We start from the raw sequence: 18,402 nt of genomic DNA on the forward strand, positions 1-18,402 counted from the left end.
TGTCACAATTTTTTTAAAATAAAATTACTAAAAAGCCCTTTATTGTTTTTGGGTTATTACAAAAAGCATGGGATTTCTATGGCATGTAGGCTATTTTTTTTTTTCCAATTTTAAAGTGGGGTTCTCAAATACTCTTGAATCATACTCCAAATTGTAAGTAATGATCAACAATTATGATATGATGGTATTGCCGTGGCCCATGGTCATGAAAATACATGGTGATTATGAGTAATTATGGATATGGTAATGCATAATTCTTTTCTTCTTCCAAAATTAATCTGGTCTCCCCTATTGCCTATTGGCATGCATTTAGATTTGAGAACAACAGATATATATATATATATATATATATATATATATATATATATATATATATATATATATATATATATTCATATTAATTTGTGTTTTCTAAGAACAATCTCATTTATCATTTTTGTTAAGTATTAAATAGAAAGACAAAAAAAAAAAAAAAAGAAGAAGAAGAAGAGAGAGAGAGAGAGAGAATGAAATATTTGAATGAAGCCCCAGAGTGTAAATTTTAAACTCATAAAAAAATGAGTATTTTAATTCCAAGGACGATTCCAACCGTGTTTGGTACAGTGTAAACGGCAAGTTTTTTAGTGTTCTTTACGTTTATACGATCACTGCAAAACAACTAAAATAAAGAGAGTTGCCTCGATAAGTATATGATAAAAAAAGTATGACAAATGAATAATAATTCAGTATAAGGCTTATACTTGGTATAATGGCCTATTTATAGGATAGGAGGTGGAGGTAACTTGGATTAAGGTTTCTATTTCAACTTGGACTAGTAGTGTTAGGAGTTCGATTTAGACCGGGAGTCCTATCCCAGTACAACTAGGAGTATAATTGTTGACCGAGTTTTTTAATGAGTTATAATTGAACACAGATTGAGACTCTTACCCCAATTTGACTTAAAATAGGATTCTAATCCAAACTTCATAGGATGAGACCTAGTCCCATAATTCCATGAGTTGAGACTCAATTGTATCATTTTGTGGATCAATGAGTGACTCGACACATTCTTTGATGCGGCTGATACCTTAGAGAAATAATTCATTTTTTTCGCATGATCTTTCATTCATTATTCAACTTTTATAAATCACCATTAAATAATTTAAATATATGAGGTTCATGTGTACGTGGAGCCTATATAAATATGTCAGATTCAATAATAATTTTTAAAAAATAAGAAAAATGAAAAAAGAGCCTGAAAAAAATGTATAGATCGGATCCAAAGAGCACAAAGAAGAAAGCTGACAGTATTCTTATTCTTCCTGAATTTACATGTGAATGAATAGTTTATTCAGAAACCTTTTTTTTTTCTTTTCTTTTCTTTTATGACTTATTCTAAAAAGATTTTTTTTTTTTTTTAAAAAAAAGTAGAAAACATCACCAGAGTCCCAGACAGGCAGACAGTGTCCCTTTTTTGATTTAGGGTTTACATTTATCGGGGATAGGATAAACCTTGAGCGAGCTTCGGCTATTCACGGTTGCTTATGTCTTACGCCTTCAGGGAGATCTCCGACTAAGGTAACTCTCCACTTTATATACCTGTTTGTTTCCTGAGAAGAATCGGGAAAATATTCTGGAAGTTAGTGTTTTTTTTTTGCCTAAATTATTGATTTGGGCTCCGTTGATATGTGAAGTCTTCGTGAATGAGGATCCTTTCGATGTAAATTTCTAGCCTTGGACTTTCTCTTTTCCTTTTCTTGCATTTTCTCGGAAAACAAACGAGGGTTTATCGTTGTACTTTTATTCTTTCAATCTGTTTCTGTTCTGAGTGCTACGGGGTCAATTAATCGATTGAGTATTTGAAATTGACGATGATGAAATTCTATACAAGAAAATGCATGTATATTATGCGAGCGATGAAGTTATATATTTTATTTATTTATTTATTTTTGGCTAAATTTTAGGTTAAAGGGTATTATGCTCGCTGGAGAAATCCTGTGCCTGATTTGTGGTCTTTACAGGTAGGCAGCTCATGCCCATTCTTTTATTTTTTAACATACAATTTGGCAGTTTATTGGTTTTTCTTTTATAACTTGTGCAAAAGTGATGCATAATCTAGAATTATTGGCAAATTGGGTGTTTACATAACATAAGCTGTTACTTGTGATTTCCTTTTTAAGATTTTATCTTTTACCTTCCGTTGGTGTTCATTTGTATCTAAAAAAGGTTTGTGGTTATATTTTAAGAGAAATGATGCAAATCCATTCCCTATCCATCTCCTACTCATCTCATTTTTAAATCCACCATTGGATTTGTGGGACCCACATTGGATTCCACAAATCCAATGGTGGATTTGAAACTTGGTTGTATGGAGATGGTTAGGGGATGAATATGTCTAACATGTCCCATTAATATTTAGGGATTGAAGCCAACAGTTTTATCAGTTTTCCCTTCTTGCCACTTAATTGTCAATGGTTTACTATATGCAATGGAAATATGGTAGAGTATCTGAAGTGGTGCCAAGTTCATAGTGTATGTGAATTCTAGCATGGATCTGGCCAAGATTGCTTTTAATGACACAAAAACAAATCTCCTCTCCATGTACTTCTGATTGATACCCTTCATTGTGTTTTAGCTACATTGTTGGCATCTTTTTCAGATGTGGTCAGTATATATAGTAGTTTATTACAAACCCTACTCTGAGCAGTGTTCAGGGCATCCAGATACGTGTTAAGTGATTTAACATGTGGTTTCAAAAGCGTCCATCTTATTTTAAGTTAATTGGTATATTATAGCATATGAAAGGCTCTCACTGACTAGCCCTTCCATTATGAACTTGCTATTTGTGATTTGGGATTTAAGTGACGAATTGAGGAGACCATGTACCTGAAGCAGCTATAAAAGGATTTTCTGGCTACATGTAAATCATCAGAAGATTTTTTATTTTTTTATTTTTTTATTTTTTGTAGTGGGGAAAAGGGTCCATTGCTTGATTTCTTTATTCCTTCTTTTGGGTGGGTTGTGTGGATGGGGGGAGGGGGGCATACTCAGTAATGACAGGTAGAGCCATTCTCTTTCAGCTTTAGTTATCCTAGGCCATTCAGATGTTCATTTAAAGTTGCTTCCAAGGTTTTGAAGAATTGGATATTGTTTAGTTTCATGGTGGTTTACAAGAATGGAACTGCTTGAAGGAGGCGAAATTTTTATCTCAAATTGTGGCAAGTAGATTTCATTATTAGAGATGGTTGGTTTTTGAATTCAAATCAATGTGGTGGGACAGAAACAATAAAAGGGAGACTTTTGACTGACTTCTTAGATTCTGTTTAAATTAGATTGTAATTCCTTTCTTTCTGTATCTTTTCCAAACTCACTAACATGTGTCAAATTAAAGAGCTTTGGGTACCTTAGTTTTGGCAGTTAAACATCTTTTGATATATTCGTTGCACAGAAAGTAATGGGAACGTAAAGAAATTGTTTATCTTGGTTGATTCATGATATCCAAATACTGCCTCTAAGATACACTTAAAATAAGGTTTTGTAGTGTCATGAAAAAAAGAGAGGCGGAGAGACCGTGATGATTAATACTTAAGCGTTTTTAATGAATTTTCGATCACTTACCAAAAAACTTAATAAAAACAGACGGTTGCAGTAGAGGTGTCTCCTACCTTTGTAGCTGGGACACTGTCTTGTGGCATCAAGTGAGGGTTATCTTCTTGTATTTCAGATTTGGAATTGTAGCTCAAGCATTTCCTCTAAGCAGGGTATTGATAGATACCGAACTGTTCGACTGTTTTGGTAAGACCATATGGATGAACATGGGCCAAAGCATTTGGTGTTAAAGAAGAGTAATGAGTTTCATGGTATTGAACCTCACTTAGGGCTCTTATAAATAAGGTTTTGAACAGGAATCTCGGACTTGCATCTAGAGTCTCACTGGTTTTTGTGTCAAATGCAAAGATTTTCAATTAAAATTATATGTTTTAAGTTTATGTAGACGATTCTTTTTCTCCATTGGGTATTTTTTTTATATAAGTAAAGAAAAACTTTATAGAATTCTCCATTGGGTATGTTAGAATTGAGCTTGCTGAATTTCCCCTTATTTTCCTTATAGCTCTGATTTTCGGGAACCTCTTAAGAATTTCTATTCCAGTCTTCCTTTTATTTGAGATTTATGACTAGGAAGATTCGTTTCAAAGTGTTCGTTGGAAGAAATTTAGGTGATGATGAGAGGAAATAAATTTGAGATCCGTATGGCCTTTAGATTTGGCCTGGAATTTTCAAATCCTTGGCTGGTTGTTCTGGGCTTTGGGAACTTCTGTTAATGTTGAAATCAGCATCCTACATTGTCACTATACTTCTGTAGAACAAGTTCAACCTTTTTTTTTTTTTTTTTTTAATTTATTTATTTATAAGTAGAACAAGTTTAACATGTGAAATGCTTCAAACCTTCAAGTGACCAGTGTTCTAGAGTAGAGCTGCATTTTTGGAAATACCAGCGCACTAGGTTTGCACCCCGTTGCACTTTCTAATAAGATCAATTTACTTTTATCAAAATGAAAAATCAAGTATTTATGTGGCATGTCTGTGATCCTTTTTTCTGATTGAAATTACTACTCATGCTCCCTTTCTTTGATCAAGTTGATTAGGTGTAGTCAGTTTTGTGTACACATATAAAGCAGCAATTTTAAATATGCTTCAGTGTTTGGAGTGCCAAGGTATCTGGTAGTTAATATGTCTATGATGCTGTGTATTTTAAATGTAGTCCTACACTTGCTTAGCAACTTAGAACAGTGAAATTGTATAATTTGTGAATGGTGGTGCTTGGACAATGGGTAATCTAGAATGACTTTGCTCGATCAAGGTAAACTCCCAGCATTCCTAGTTCTGGCTATTTCTGTAAAATATTGGAATAATTAAGTGGGAGCACGTTGGATATTCACTCATGGTTTTATGTGAGCAGATATTGTAGGGATGCTCCCAACCTGCAAGTTGAGCACTAACAGGGCATACTCTAAGAACATGTAAATTTAATCCTGAAGTCTGTTTATACCGTCTTCCTACTTTGGGCTTTGTAGAGAGATTTATACTCGTTAAAGTATTGATTAAATTTACCCATTCCTATCATCGTAAGCTTTTGAGATAAGCGGTGATTTAACATGGTATCACAGCAAAAGGTCTTGAATTCGAACCTTGTCTTCGTCAATTCATCCCTTATTTTAGTTAAATACTCCATGTGTTGGGTCATCTATTAAAAGGAAATTTGAGCTCACATGTGAAGGGGATTGTTATAGTATTGATTAAATTTACTCATTCCTATCAACTTAAGCTTTTGAGATGAACGGTGATTTAACACTATTGAAAGCTGTTTTTTGTTAAGACTGGTCCTTTAATTTGGTATCAATTTACAAACATGGGATGTTGTTAGGGACTCGAACGCGAGGACTATTGGAAACTACTTTGGACATTCTTGTCACTTAAAAGAAGAAGAAGAAGCACTTGGTACACTAGGATCAAAGTTGTGCGACCATAACATTTTTGTGAACTATGTTTACATTTAAGTCTTTCTACATGAACCAGGCTTCAAGAATCTTTCTTGAGCCATATTTAAAGTAAAGCATTGTTCTATGTAAATGTCTATGAGCTGATTGCTATTATCTGGAAGCAGTCCTATCATATTTCCAAAGAATTTCTTTGCTTTTGTTTTATAACCCCGTTGATTTTCAGCAGATGCCAATAACACTTCTGTGGAAATTTGCAGGGTTTTTAACATTAGTGTTTTCGCTGAAGGAAGCGTATTCAACAATTCCCTTCATTGGAAATAGATATGCTACCAACTGGAGCAAAAGATTCCCAACTCCGTGAGAGCAACAGCCAGAAGGTCCACCCACAACCCATGGAAGAGGCCATGAATCAGAATCCTGAAGCTGTGGAAGCTCTGATATCCAAGCTTTTTACAAACATCTCCTCCCTGAAGTCAGCTTACATCCAGCTTCAAGCTGCTCATACTCCCTATGACCCTGATAAAATCCAAGCTGCTGATAAACTTGTAATTGCTGAGCTGAAGAACCTATCTGAACTCAAGCACTTTTACAGGGAGAAAAACCCCAAACCAGTATGTGTTTCTCCACAGGACTCTCGCTTAGCTGCAGAGATCCAAGAACAACAGAGCCTGCTGAAGACCTACGAAGTTATGGTGAAGAAATTTCAGTCTGAAATTCAGAATAAAGATTCTGAGGTTTATCAGTTGCACCAGCAGATTGAGGAGGCGAACCAGAGGCGGGCAAAACTGGAAAAGAATCTTAAGCTTAGGGGCTTGTCAACAAAAGAATCAGAAAGTTCCACAGATGAAAATGGATTTTTCCCTGTAGATCTAACACCTGATCTATTTACATCTGCTGTAGAAGCTTCTTTCAAAGCCATTCATGATTTTTCTAAGCCATTGATCAACATGATGAAAGCAGCTGGTTGGGATCTTGATGCTGCAGCAAACTCGATTGAACCTAATGTCGTTTATGCAAAAAGAGCTCATAAAAAATATGCATTTGAGTCCCATATATGCCAAAGAATGTTCAGTGGGTTTCAGCAGGCAAACTTCTCCATCAAATCAGACGATCTTATGGTCTCTAAAGAGAGCTTCTTCCACCAATTTCTTGCTCTAAGGGAGATGGATCCATTGGACATGCTAGGCCAAAATCCAGATTCAATTTTTGGGAAATTTTGCAGGAGCAAGTACCTAGTGGTGGTTCACCCAAAGATGGAAGCTTCGTTCTTTGGAAATTTAGATCAACGAAATCATATAATGGGCGGTGGGCATCCAAGGACCCCTTTTTACCAGGCTTTTCTAAAACTGGCCAAGTCAATCTGGCTTTTGCATAGGCTGGCTTATTCATTCGAACCCAATGTGAAGGTCTTTCAGGTTAAGAGAGGGACTGAATTCTCAGAGGTTTATATGGATAGTGTGGTGAAGAATTTGATAATGGATGAAAGTGATCAAAAGCCCAAAGTTGGACTAATGGTTATGCCGGGTTTTTCTTCTGGGGGCAGTGTGATTCAAAGTCGAGTTTATCTCTCCGGCATGAAGGTTGCTGAATGATTCAGCATGTCTATGTATGTGGTGTGTTTGATATGGTTCTTTGCTTTTCCTATAATATATTGTGTTTCTGTATCTTATGTAATTGTAGTAACTGCTTGGTAGGATGAAAAATCTCTTTAGTTTCCTGTCGAATGTCTCTGTGCGTGCACGGGTGTCGGATTGGGGGGGGGGGGGGGGGGGGGGGTGCGTGTCTTAATAAACAGTGAATATGGGATGATTGGAAGAGAACTCCAGATATTTTATCGTCGGAGGCAAGCCAAACTCATTCTACCATATCTGCTATATGAGCCCGGTTAGCCCCTGATTGTTTTTTTGGCATATTTACACCCCATTCGACATTTGAAAAGAAATTGTATTGATGTAGATCACAGTTGTATTGCATATATATATAGCTTATTTATTGTTTAGAAAGCAGTTTTACACTGTCTTTAGTTGTTATGTATAGCATACAGTTTCTGCAAAACTTAAGATATGTTTAGTATGCGGAATTTTTTTTATTAAGAAAAAAAAAACTTATATTAAAAATGGAAAAAAGTGAAATGAAATAGTCATAGAATAGCCATTTCCATGGTCCACAAGGGAATGACCATTTCAAATGTTAGTATATGTATATTTTAAAACTTAGGCTATTTTATTCCAACTTCTTTCATTCTTAATAAGGCTATTTCTAAAACAAGACAACAAGTTAGGAGTCTTCTAGAGAGAGAGAGAGTTTGAATATTGGCTGTGTTTGCCCCGGCGGGGGAGGGGAGGCTCTATGCCTCCCTCCCGGTTTTGATTTTTCTCTTAGCCCTTTTAAAGCTATAGAGGCTTTTGCTCCTCCCTGGGTTGATTCAATGGAGGTTAGAAGTCTCCCAACCATTAGGGCTGTGGAGTTTAAATTTCCCTTGGGATAGATCTGATGGTAATTGATTTTCTCCTAGTCATTCTAGGGCTATGAAGTTTTGTGGTTTTCTGGCAAGAAGGCTCTATCGAGATGTCCCAAAGGGGGAGCGGTTGCTCCGTTCGTGTCATCAATGTTATGCTTGGCCGAACTTTAGTCTTCACCATCTATTTTCGAAGCTAGATCTGTGCATTTCCACCGTCTTCTGCTAGACACGCGTCCCTCAGCTTTGTTTGTTGTCGTCCTCTAGTTTGGTAACCGCTTGCAACGGTCGTGGTGGTCTTCCATGCTTGGCGCGTGGCTAGCACGAACTAGGGTGTTTGTCACCTTGGGCCGCGCGTGATGGCCACGCTCTGTTTTTCTTGTTGTGTCCGATGGCGCCCGATGGACTATGATGAACACCTTGTTGCAGGGAGTTTCCGAAGAAGGTGTGTGCCCTGCAAGCGCAGTCTTCGGTGACGGCAGATCTCCCGGCGGCAACTCTGTGTTGGGTGCTTTCTGTATTTGTCTTCTTTGTTTTGTTTTTTTGTTGTTCCTTTGGCAGTTTGCTCTGTTTGTTAGATCAACTTGGTAATTGCTTTTTAGCTTAGAATGTGTGACCTACTCCCAGTTCAAGCAAAGTTTTATGTCAACGCAGTTGTATCATTCTGTTAGCTAGATTTCTTTGTAGCAGCTGTCTGTGATGGTCTGAGTCTGTTTTGACTCAGTTTGGTTGTACACCAGTTTGGTTGTAACTCATGAAACCATCCATATTCTTTAGTAAAAATACCCTGGTAGCTTTTAGAACTTCCTTCAGTAGCTCTTGGGGTGTCTTATGTTTCAGTGGGTTTTGAAAAATATCTTGGTCTTCCAGATTTGGTGGGGCGATCCAAGACTAGGACCTTTGCTGCAATTTGTGATAGGTTGAAGAAGAAGTTGGATGGATGGAAAGAAAAGTTCCTTTCGCAGGCGGGGAAATAAGTTCTCATCAAAGCGGTGGTACAGGTTATTCCAACTTACAGTATCAGTGTGTTCCAGCTGCCAAAGGCTTTGTGTAAATCCATTAATTCTTTGATGAGTCATTTCTGGTGGGGACACAAGTCCAATATGGGGCGTATTGCTTGGATGAGCTGGGAAAGGTTGGGGACTTCCAAACAAAGTGGCGGTATGGGTTTTCGGGATTTGGAAATTTTCAACAAGGCATTGCTTGCAAAGCAAGGTTGGAGGCTCATTTCCTCACCCGATTCTCTCTTAGCCCGAATTTTAAAGGAAAAGTATTATCCGCACGGGTCTTTTCTTGAGGCACGCTTGGGGAGTTGCCATTTCTTTGGATGGCGCAACATTCTTGGGGCGAAACCACTTGTGGAAAATGGGGTGGGGTGGAGAGTGGGTAACGATGCTAGTATTAAAATATGGGGTGATGCTTGGCTACCACCACCCCATACACGGTTATTACAACCTCTTATTGGAAAGTAATCGGCGTTTCCAGAAATTGTCTTGTGAATGTACTGATGGTAGGGGACTCCTCTTGTATTTCTTTGAACAATTGGATCCTGGTGATATGATGGAAGTACTCGCAACGGCCAGGTTGGTGTGGCTAAGACGAAATGACTATGTTTTTGGAAGGGGGCTCACTCTCCCTTGTAAGGTCATTGTTGCTGTGAAGAATTCATTGGATTGCTTTGCACAGAGTCATCTCCCTGAGTCAGGTTCTCATCTTACACGTGCCGGTTATGTCTTGGAGCAAGCATACGGAAGGAAAATGGAAAATAAATTGGGATGCGGCTATTAATAAGGAGACTCTAAAAATGGGGATGGGAATAGTAATCCGGGATGATGCAGGCAATGTGGTGGCAGCAAAAGCGAAATATCTCCCCTATCTTACTAACCCCCAAACTGCAGAAGCCATGGCCGCCTGGTATGCTATCCAGTTCGGTAGAGACATGGGAGGAAGTTTTATCATTCTTGAAGGGGACTCTTTGGAGGTGGTTACAGCCCTAAGCAGGAAGGTTTCTGCCAACCGGGTTTGTGGACAACTTTTAGATGATATTAAAACTTTTTTCTTGCATTTCAATTCTGTTAATTTTAGGCATGTTAGGAGGGATGCCAATAAAGCGGCTCATGTTTTGGCCAAGTGTGCAATTTCTCAACTGCTAGACATGGTATGGGTAGAGGAGTGCCCGCCTTTTATCCATAGTAGTGTCTTAGCAGATATTTGATGTATCTTTGGATTAATGCAATTACACTTTTCTTCAAAAAAAAAAAAAAAAATAGGCTATTTATTTTCTCCTAATGGAACAATCATTTTGTGTACCAAATATATTCTTAATAGTTTGGCCTAATTGATCTGCAGCGACGACTAAGGTCCAAAAAAAAAAAAAAAAAAAATCATTACTCGGGGATCAAGTACTTGGAGAAGTAGATTTTCCAAACCTTGATTTGATTATAACAATCCTATTTTTTTTTTTTTTTTTTTTTGTCCCACAAATCGATATTTTCATAACACACTATATGACGATAATATTAATTGATCTGCAGTGACGACTAAGGTCCAAAAAAAAAAAATAAAAAAAAAAATTCATTACTCGAGGATTAAATACTTGGAGAAGTATTGGCCCTGAAGATCATCTAGCTCATGTTTGAGCTCTCCCCTCTTTCCTCCAGGATAGAAAACCTAGGATTTGTTCTTCACTGTTTGTCTTCCTCAATCACACACCCTTCCTCCTACATCTCTTTCTTCCTTTTATCCTTTAGCCATGACTTCGCAGGAAAATCTCCATGCTTTAATAGATGAAACCGAAGCTCTTGGGTTCGACTTTCCTGTTCTTGATTCAATTGACGAGTCTCCTCCCAACCAAACAACTTTTGCGCTAATTGGAAAACTTCTTTCTCTGAAGCCCTTAAATACCCAGACCGTTCGAGCAACACTGGTTGCTGCATGGAGTTTTGCATCACCTTTGACAGTAGAATTTCTAGCTCCGAATAAGTTTCTTCTAGGAGTCTCTAATCCAGACCATGTTGACCGTATACTCCATCGTGGTCCATGGAATATAAGAGGTTCTCTTCTTCTTCTTCAACAATGGTCTCCCGAGCTTGCAATAGCTGAGGTGGAGTTAACGAATTGTGCATTTTGGATTCAGGTGCATGGGCTTCCTCGCCAAAACATGACCGTGAGGAATGCGATTAGGATAGGTAAAGCTATCGGGTCTCTTTTGGAAGTAGAAAATTCAGAAACACCAGGCCTTCTTTGTCGTTCTTTTTTACATGTTAAAGTTGAGCTCAATACGGCCAGGCCTTTACCCCCGGGTTTCAATCTCCCTCGTCAAGGCAAAGAGCCCTTGTGGATAAGCTTTCGTTACGAAAGACTTGGAGCCTACTGTAATTTTTGTGGTCTTTTAGGCCACAAGAAACTCAATTGTCCGGCTCCTTCACAGGTGTTCACGCAGTTTCAGTATAGTATTCCACTCCAAGCCATTCCATCTTCTGATTCACGAACTTCTTCTCCTGGAACTCGAGTGGTTTCGAATTCTGGTTTGTGGTCAGAGGGATCCACTCACTTTCGTTCTGCGGACAACTCCAGTTTCAACCATGGTGGTGAGTCGACTCCTTTGCTAATCGTCCCACGAGTTAGCCAAACAGATATGGTTAGCCATGTGTCGTCGCCCCCTTCAATGCCAAGCACTCAAGTGAATCCTCAGTTTCCACATTATCAGGCGCCCACATCTTCTGAGATGCATGAATCGGGTGATGTCACGATGCAAGCTGGCAGATTTGGTCACATCCCGTCGGCTCGAGATAAGGATAAGCAACTGAAGATCTTCACGTCTGCAGTAGGTTCCTCCAAATATCAACCAATGATCATTGCTTCAGATATTATCTTCTCTGGTAATTACAATCCTACCTCTTCCCTTTTGAATTCAGTTCTTATATATTTATATGAACTGTCCAGTACTCAACCATTTGGCCACCCGACCCACTCCCTATCCTCTTGGGCCGAGGCCAAAAGCCCAACTCCAATGGTTCATCCATCCAGGCCTTTTCAAATTCAAACACCTAATGAGGCCATTCCCTTAAATCCTGATAAACCCAACTATCCTATAGCCCAAGCAATATACCATGTTAACCCATCCTATAGTGGCACTCCTGATAGTCCTTATCAATTGCTATCCACTCCAAATCATCATAATACACAGCCTATCTAGCATAAACCTAACCCAGTTCAGCCTCTCACCCCACCATTTCAGCTCAGCCCTAACCCAGCACTGTTGTCCATAAATCCTTATACCCGAACTAACAGAAAGTCATTACATTCACCCCCGACTACCCGTTTCCACCCTTATTATACCAGAAATTCAAACCCAAGTTCTCCCCATGTACTGTCCGTCAATTCACCAGATGATTCTCACCATTCGACCCCACTGACACGAGGCTGGACCAGTGTCAATGACCTCCCCTTTGCATCACTGAAGAAACATAACGGGCCACATATTTCTCAGTCTTCACCAGCAAGGTTTTTGGGTTTGGTTCCATCATCAATATTTGTCCCACATGTCAGAACAGCTGCACCAGAGATCAGTTTCTCCCTTTCTCCATATAAAACATCCCCCATCACTGCTGGATTGATCACCATTGATATGAAAGCAGTTTTACCGATAAGAAGAAGATTTTTCCGTGCTGTTCGAGGGAGCACAATACTCATCTCTGCAGGATTGGGTTTACTACTGGGCACTGTCAATCAGCCGGCTCGTGTGCATGGTTCACTTCCTCTACGTGCTCTTATTTATAAAACATCAGTGACTACTAATAAGCCTAACGAGGTCTCTCGAACGTGGAAGAGGAAGTCAGAAGGGGTAGCGGGGGGTTCTAATCCGGCTGTTGTAAACAAACGACACCATGAAGACATGCAGTTCTCACTCCCGGCTATTCAAGGGTCGGGACTCAAAAAGTTCAAGCTTGAAGACATACCATCTGATATGTTGGCAATGGCGGCGGCTGATGATCAGCCCCGCCTGCCACAATGAGTTGTCTCAGCTGGAACTGTCGAGGGCTTGGTAACCCTCGGACAGTTCGTGTCCTTCACCAATTGGTGAAGGAAAGAAAACCAAATTTAGTGTTTCTTATAGAGACTCGTTGCACACAAAAGAAGATGGAAGCTGTTCGGTGTCGTCTTGGGTACGAAGGTTTATTTGTTGTGGATCCTATTGGCAGGAGTGGTGGTCTTGCTTTATTATGGAGACAAAACCGGGATCTCGAGATTTTTAATTACTCAAAATCTCACATTCATGCCGTGATTAAAGATGCTGATGGACAACCTTTTTGGCAGTTTACTGGATTTTATGGTCACCCTGATACAGCCCGAAGGTGGGAATCTTGGGCCTTACTACGACATTTGAAGACGCTACTTCCACTACCATGGTGTTGTGCGGGAGATTTCAATGAAATCGTGGAACAATCGGAGAAGGAAGGGGCGGCTTTTCGGCGTGAATCACAAATGGTGGGTTTTCGTGATGCTTTGGAGGCTTGTGGTTTATGTGACTTGGGGTTTTCAGGTCCATGTTTCATGTGGTGTAACCATCGATCTGATGGTACGTTTACAAAAGAACGATTGGATAGGGTAGTAGCTGATCGGGATTGGAATTCTCTTTTCCAGTCGGTTGTTGTCCAGGTTTTACCTGCATGTGCCTCAGATCACCATCCTTTGGTGGTGTCTTTTTCTGTACATCCTCCCGATCGAAGGTCGTTCAAACGTTGTTTTAAATTCGAGGCTGGATGGGTGAAGGATGAGGAGTATCAAAACGTTGTTCGGAATGCATGGGAGGAAGAAGTGGTGGGGGTGAGACCTATTGTGGATGTACAAGCAAAGTTATCTAATTGTCAGAGGTCCCTCATTACTTGAAGTAAAAGAAAGTTCGGAAGGGATGCTGATTTACTCAAACAGAAGAAGGCTCATTTACTACTCCTACAACAGCGTGTAAGGCCGGCTTCAGTTGTGTCTATTAAACGTTTACAAGCTGAAATTGAGGAAATATTGGAGCGGGATGATATGCGATGGAAGCAACGTTCAAAACAGAATTGGTACCTCAAGGGCGATCGGAATACGCAGTATTTTCATTCATGGGCAAATCAGCGCCGTAAAATGAACACGATTCATTCCATTACTGATGGTGAGGGCCAGGTTTGGAGGGATCCTAAGGAGGTTTGCTCGAAATTTCTATCTTATTTTGAGCATTTATTTCAGACTCAAGGTCCTGTTGGGATGGATTTTTGTTTGGAATCTATGGAGTCTCGTGTTACACCAGCCATGAATGCTAGGCTTATTCAGCCTTTTCATGAGGAGGAGGTCCGGTTGGCACTATTTCAGATGCACCCTTTGAAATCTCCAGGACCGGATGGATATTCTGCGGGTTTTTATCAACAGTCATGGGATATTGTTGGTTCTGATGTTACAAGGGCAGCCCTCCACTTTCTCAATGGAGGACCTTTTGAATCAGGTTTGAATTCTACTAATATATGTCTAATTCCTAAAGGTTCCGCTCCCACTCATGCTTCGGATTACCGGCCCATAAGTCTATGTAATGTGCTATACAAAATCATAGCCAAGGTGCTTGCTAACCGGCTAAAACATGTGCTACCTTCTATTATCTCCCCGGAGCAAAGCGCTTTTATCCCGGGTCGTCTTATAACGGATAATGTTTTGGTAGCTTTTGAAACACTCCATACTATGGATTCACGTTTGAAGGCAAAGGAGGGCTTTATGGCTTTGAAGCTGGATATGAGCAAGGCATATGATCGCCTTGAATGGGATTTTTTGGAGGCCGCGATGAGGAAGCTTGGTTTTGCTAGCAGATGGATTCATCTGTTAATGTCTTGTGTTCGTACCGTTTCTTATTCGGTACTTATCAATGGCCAACCTCACGGTAATATTGTGCCTACTCGCGGTATTCGACAAGGTGACCCTTTATCCCATTATTTTTTTATTATATGTGCGGAGGCTTTGAGCTCAATGATACAACGTTCTGCACAGATAGGGGACATTACGGGTGTGTCCTCATCTCATAGAGGGCCTATTATCCATCACTTGCTTTTTGCGGATGATAGTCTACTTTTTTGTCGGGCAAATCTAAGGGAGTGGAGGTCTATTCAAGCACTTTTAGATAGTTATGAGATTGCCTCGGGGCAGCAACTTAACCGTGGTAAGACCTCAGTTTTTTTCAGTCGAAATACTAAGGGGGATGCTCGGGAGTCTATTCTTCAAGTAATGGGTGTTAGTTCAACTAATTCTTATGAAAAGTATCTTGGCCTACCGGCTTTAATTGGACGATCGAGAATTTCAACGTTCAATGGTATTAAAGGAAGAATATGGCAACGGATAAACGGGTGGAAGGAAAAATTTTTATCACATGCCGGAAAGGAAATCCTTATTAAGGCTGTCCTCCAAGCGATTCCCACCTACACTATGAGTGTTTTTCGACTTCCTAAGACTCTTTGTCGCGAAATTAATTCTATGATGGCTAAGTTTTGGTGGGGGCATAAGGAGAATGATCATAAAATTTCGTGGATGGCTTGGAAAGGTTTAGGAAGGAAGAAACACTCGGGTGGTTTGGGGTACCGAGATTTGGACAATTTTAACGTATCTTTGCTTGCAAAACAAGGCTGGAGGTTTACTAAGTTTCCTGAAACTCTAGTAGCAAGGGTTATGAAAGCAAAGTACTATCCAAATGGCGATTTCCAGGGGTCTTTTCTTGGTGCTCGGCCATCATTCGCATGGCGCAGTATTTGGAATTCGAAGCCTGTGTTACAGGAAGGTTTAATTTGGCGCATTGGGGATGGATCTCAGGTGAAAATATGGGGGGATCGGTGGCTCCCATCTACTCAATCTCATACAATCCAACTTCCAGTAAATGTCTTACAACCAGATGCAAAAGTGTGTGAATTAATAAGTGTGGAGTCAAAATGGTGGAACATACCTCTATTGGAACGTATCTTCCCTGCGGATTTAGTGGAGATCATTTGCAATATTCCCATTTGTCCCCATTTGACGCATGATCGGTTGGTTTGGGCAGGTACCACAACAGGACAATTTTCAGTACGTAGTGCCTACCATCTTGAATGTGAGAGGAGGACAAGGAGTCAGGGGAGTTGTTCAACTGCATCATTTATTAACCCAATTTGGCAATACATTTGGAGCTTGAGTATCCCACGGTCGGTACAATTGTTCATTTGGCGTGCTTGTAACGAGATTCTACCAACCAAAGAGAAGCTTTGTCATCGGCGAGTAGTGGAAGATCCTATTTGTCCAATGTGTGGTAAGGAGGCAGAGTCGTGTTTTCATGCACTTTGGAGGTGTTCAGCTGCTCAATCGATTTGGGCTGAATGTCCCACCCGTATAAGTAAATGCCCATCCTCAGCTAATGATGTCTTATCTTTGATGGGTGCTTTATTTCAACGGTTGGATAGGGAGGAGATGGAGCTAGTTGTAATGGTTGCACAGAGGGTTTGGTATCGCCGGAACAAGTTTGTTTTCGAGGGTTTGTTAACTCCTCCAACGTGTTCGATTAAATGTGCCAAAGAGTCTTTGGATGAGTATCGTAGCACGAATAGTATGAATGTGGCCTCTCTCTCTAGGTCTCGGGTTCCAATATTAACACGATGGTCCAAGCCTCCTGTGGGTTTTGTCAAACTGAATTGGGATGCGGCAGTTGATCGTTCGAAGAAGATGGTAGGGTTGGGGATTATTGCCCGTGATTCTAGCGGAATTGTTGTGGCTTCAATGTGTTCTTTTCACCCGTATGTATCTGATTCCACTGTGGCAGAGGCTATGGGTGCTTGACAGGGAGCTGAGTTTGGAAGGTTCCTGTGTCTTCAATCAGTGATGTTGGAAGGGGATTCTCTAGAAGTGGTTCTTGCTCTTCAGCATGAAAATGTAGTTGACGGGTATTACAGCAATCTGGTTCTGGAGACCAAAGCTATTCTTCACGATTTTACGTCAGCTACTGTTCATCACGTGGGTCGAATGGGAAATCAAGCTGCGCATTCTCTTGCACGGCATGCTGTCTCTAATGTTTTAAACCATGTTTGGTTTTCATCTGTTCCTTTATGTCTTTCTAATATTGTATCTGATGATTTGTTGTTATCTGATCATATATGAAATGAAATTTCTTATCAAAAAAAAAAAAAAAAAAAAAATACTTGGAGAAGTAGATTTTTCAAAACTTGATTTGATTATAATAATAATAATTTTTGTTTTTTTTTTTTTTGTCCCACATATCGATATTTTCATAACACCCTATATGACGATAATATTAATTAATAATTTGCCTTTCTTTCGATGATCGGTCATATTTGCAAACTCATCCTTGCTTATAATCTTTCAAATTATACTCATTAGATACTAATTTTCTTACAAATCCATTGCTCCTTTCAAATTAAAAAGGTCGTAGTCCCTTTTATTTTCTGTGGGTTTTTTTTCATGTATAAATCAATAAAATAACTTGAAAAACTTGAGATCTATTTGGCTATGCATGTTCCCATAAAATGGTTTTTATTTATTTATTTATTTATTTTTTTATAGCTGTTTTCAGAGCATAGAAAAGAAGTTACAAAGATCCATTTTTCAGTGGTTTTGTTTTTCCTAAACTTACCATATATATATATATATATACTGATCATGTCAATGTAATAGACGACGTTGTCGAATATTTTAAGTTTTGAATCAATAAAGAAATACGATGTAAATTCATAAAATTAAAGGGATCGAGATGAAATTTAATTCAGATGGAATAATTAAAAAAAATTGCAGTGGACGACTTCGATAGTTTTAGGGTGGACGATCAGTCTTAGTCCTACGTGATTGATCATGGGCTGTCGCAGTCGCCACTTGCAATACAAAATATCGTTGAATTTCTAAAAATAACTCTAAAAACTACGTAAACTAAACAACTTTCAGCGGACAAGAGCCGTTGGTATCGCAGGCGTTTTCAGCTGGATATATCCAACATTAATAATAGGGCAAGGGCAACATATATATATAATACCAAAACCTAGTTTTCACTCCAACCAGGCAACCATCAAAATATCAAAGAAACTTTTTGTTCATTTTTGTATTTGGTTTGTTTTCACGGTTTCAAAACGAAGACTTAACTAAAACTACAGTTTGACCTTTTAAAATCGTTGTATTTTTTTCTTTTCTTTTTCTTTTAAAAAACATGTTTAGCATGCAAATTAAATCGCAAAGCCAAATACATTCTTAGACTCCGTTTATTACGGCGTAAAATATTTTCTGTCATTAAATATTTTTAGGAAAATCATTTTTTAGGAGTATAATTTTCCCCGGAAATATTTTATAGCGTTTGACATGTACGAAAAATCACATTTTTTTTTAATATTTTTATTCAATCATATTAACCTATAAAAATTAATTTTTATTTACAACATAATAAAATAATCGCTCGGTGGTGGCCTAGTGGTG

At 39.1% G+C, this 18,402-nt stretch overlaps 1 protein-coding gene across 1 annotated transcript; it reads left to right on the forward strand.

Annotated features, from left to right (window-relative positions):
- The first annotated feature begins 1,393 nt into the window (after positions 1 to 1,393).
- Positions 1,394 to 7,486, forward strand: LOC133864041 (protein GRAVITROPIC IN THE LIGHT 1). The gene is made up of 3 exons (XM_062300234.1): positions 1,394 to 1,557; positions 1,944 to 2,000; positions 5,738 to 7,486. Exon 3 carries the CDS (start codon positions 5,804 to 5,806, stop codon positions 7,070 to 7,072), a length of 1,269 nt encoding a protein of 422 aa, XP_062156218.1. The 5' UTR covers positions 1,394 to 1,557; positions 1,944 to 2,000; positions 5,738 to 5,803; the 3' UTR covers positions 7,073 to 7,486.
- The last annotated feature ends 10,916 nt before the right edge of the window (positions 7,487 to 18,402 follow it).

The sequence above is a fragment of the Alnus glutinosa genome, chromosome 3 (genome assembly GCF_958979055.1).
Source record: "Alnus glutinosa chromosome 3, dhAlnGlut1.1, whole genome shotgun sequence".
NCBI lineage: Eukaryota > Viridiplantae > Streptophyta > Magnoliopsida > Fagales > Betulaceae > Alnus > Alnus glutinosa.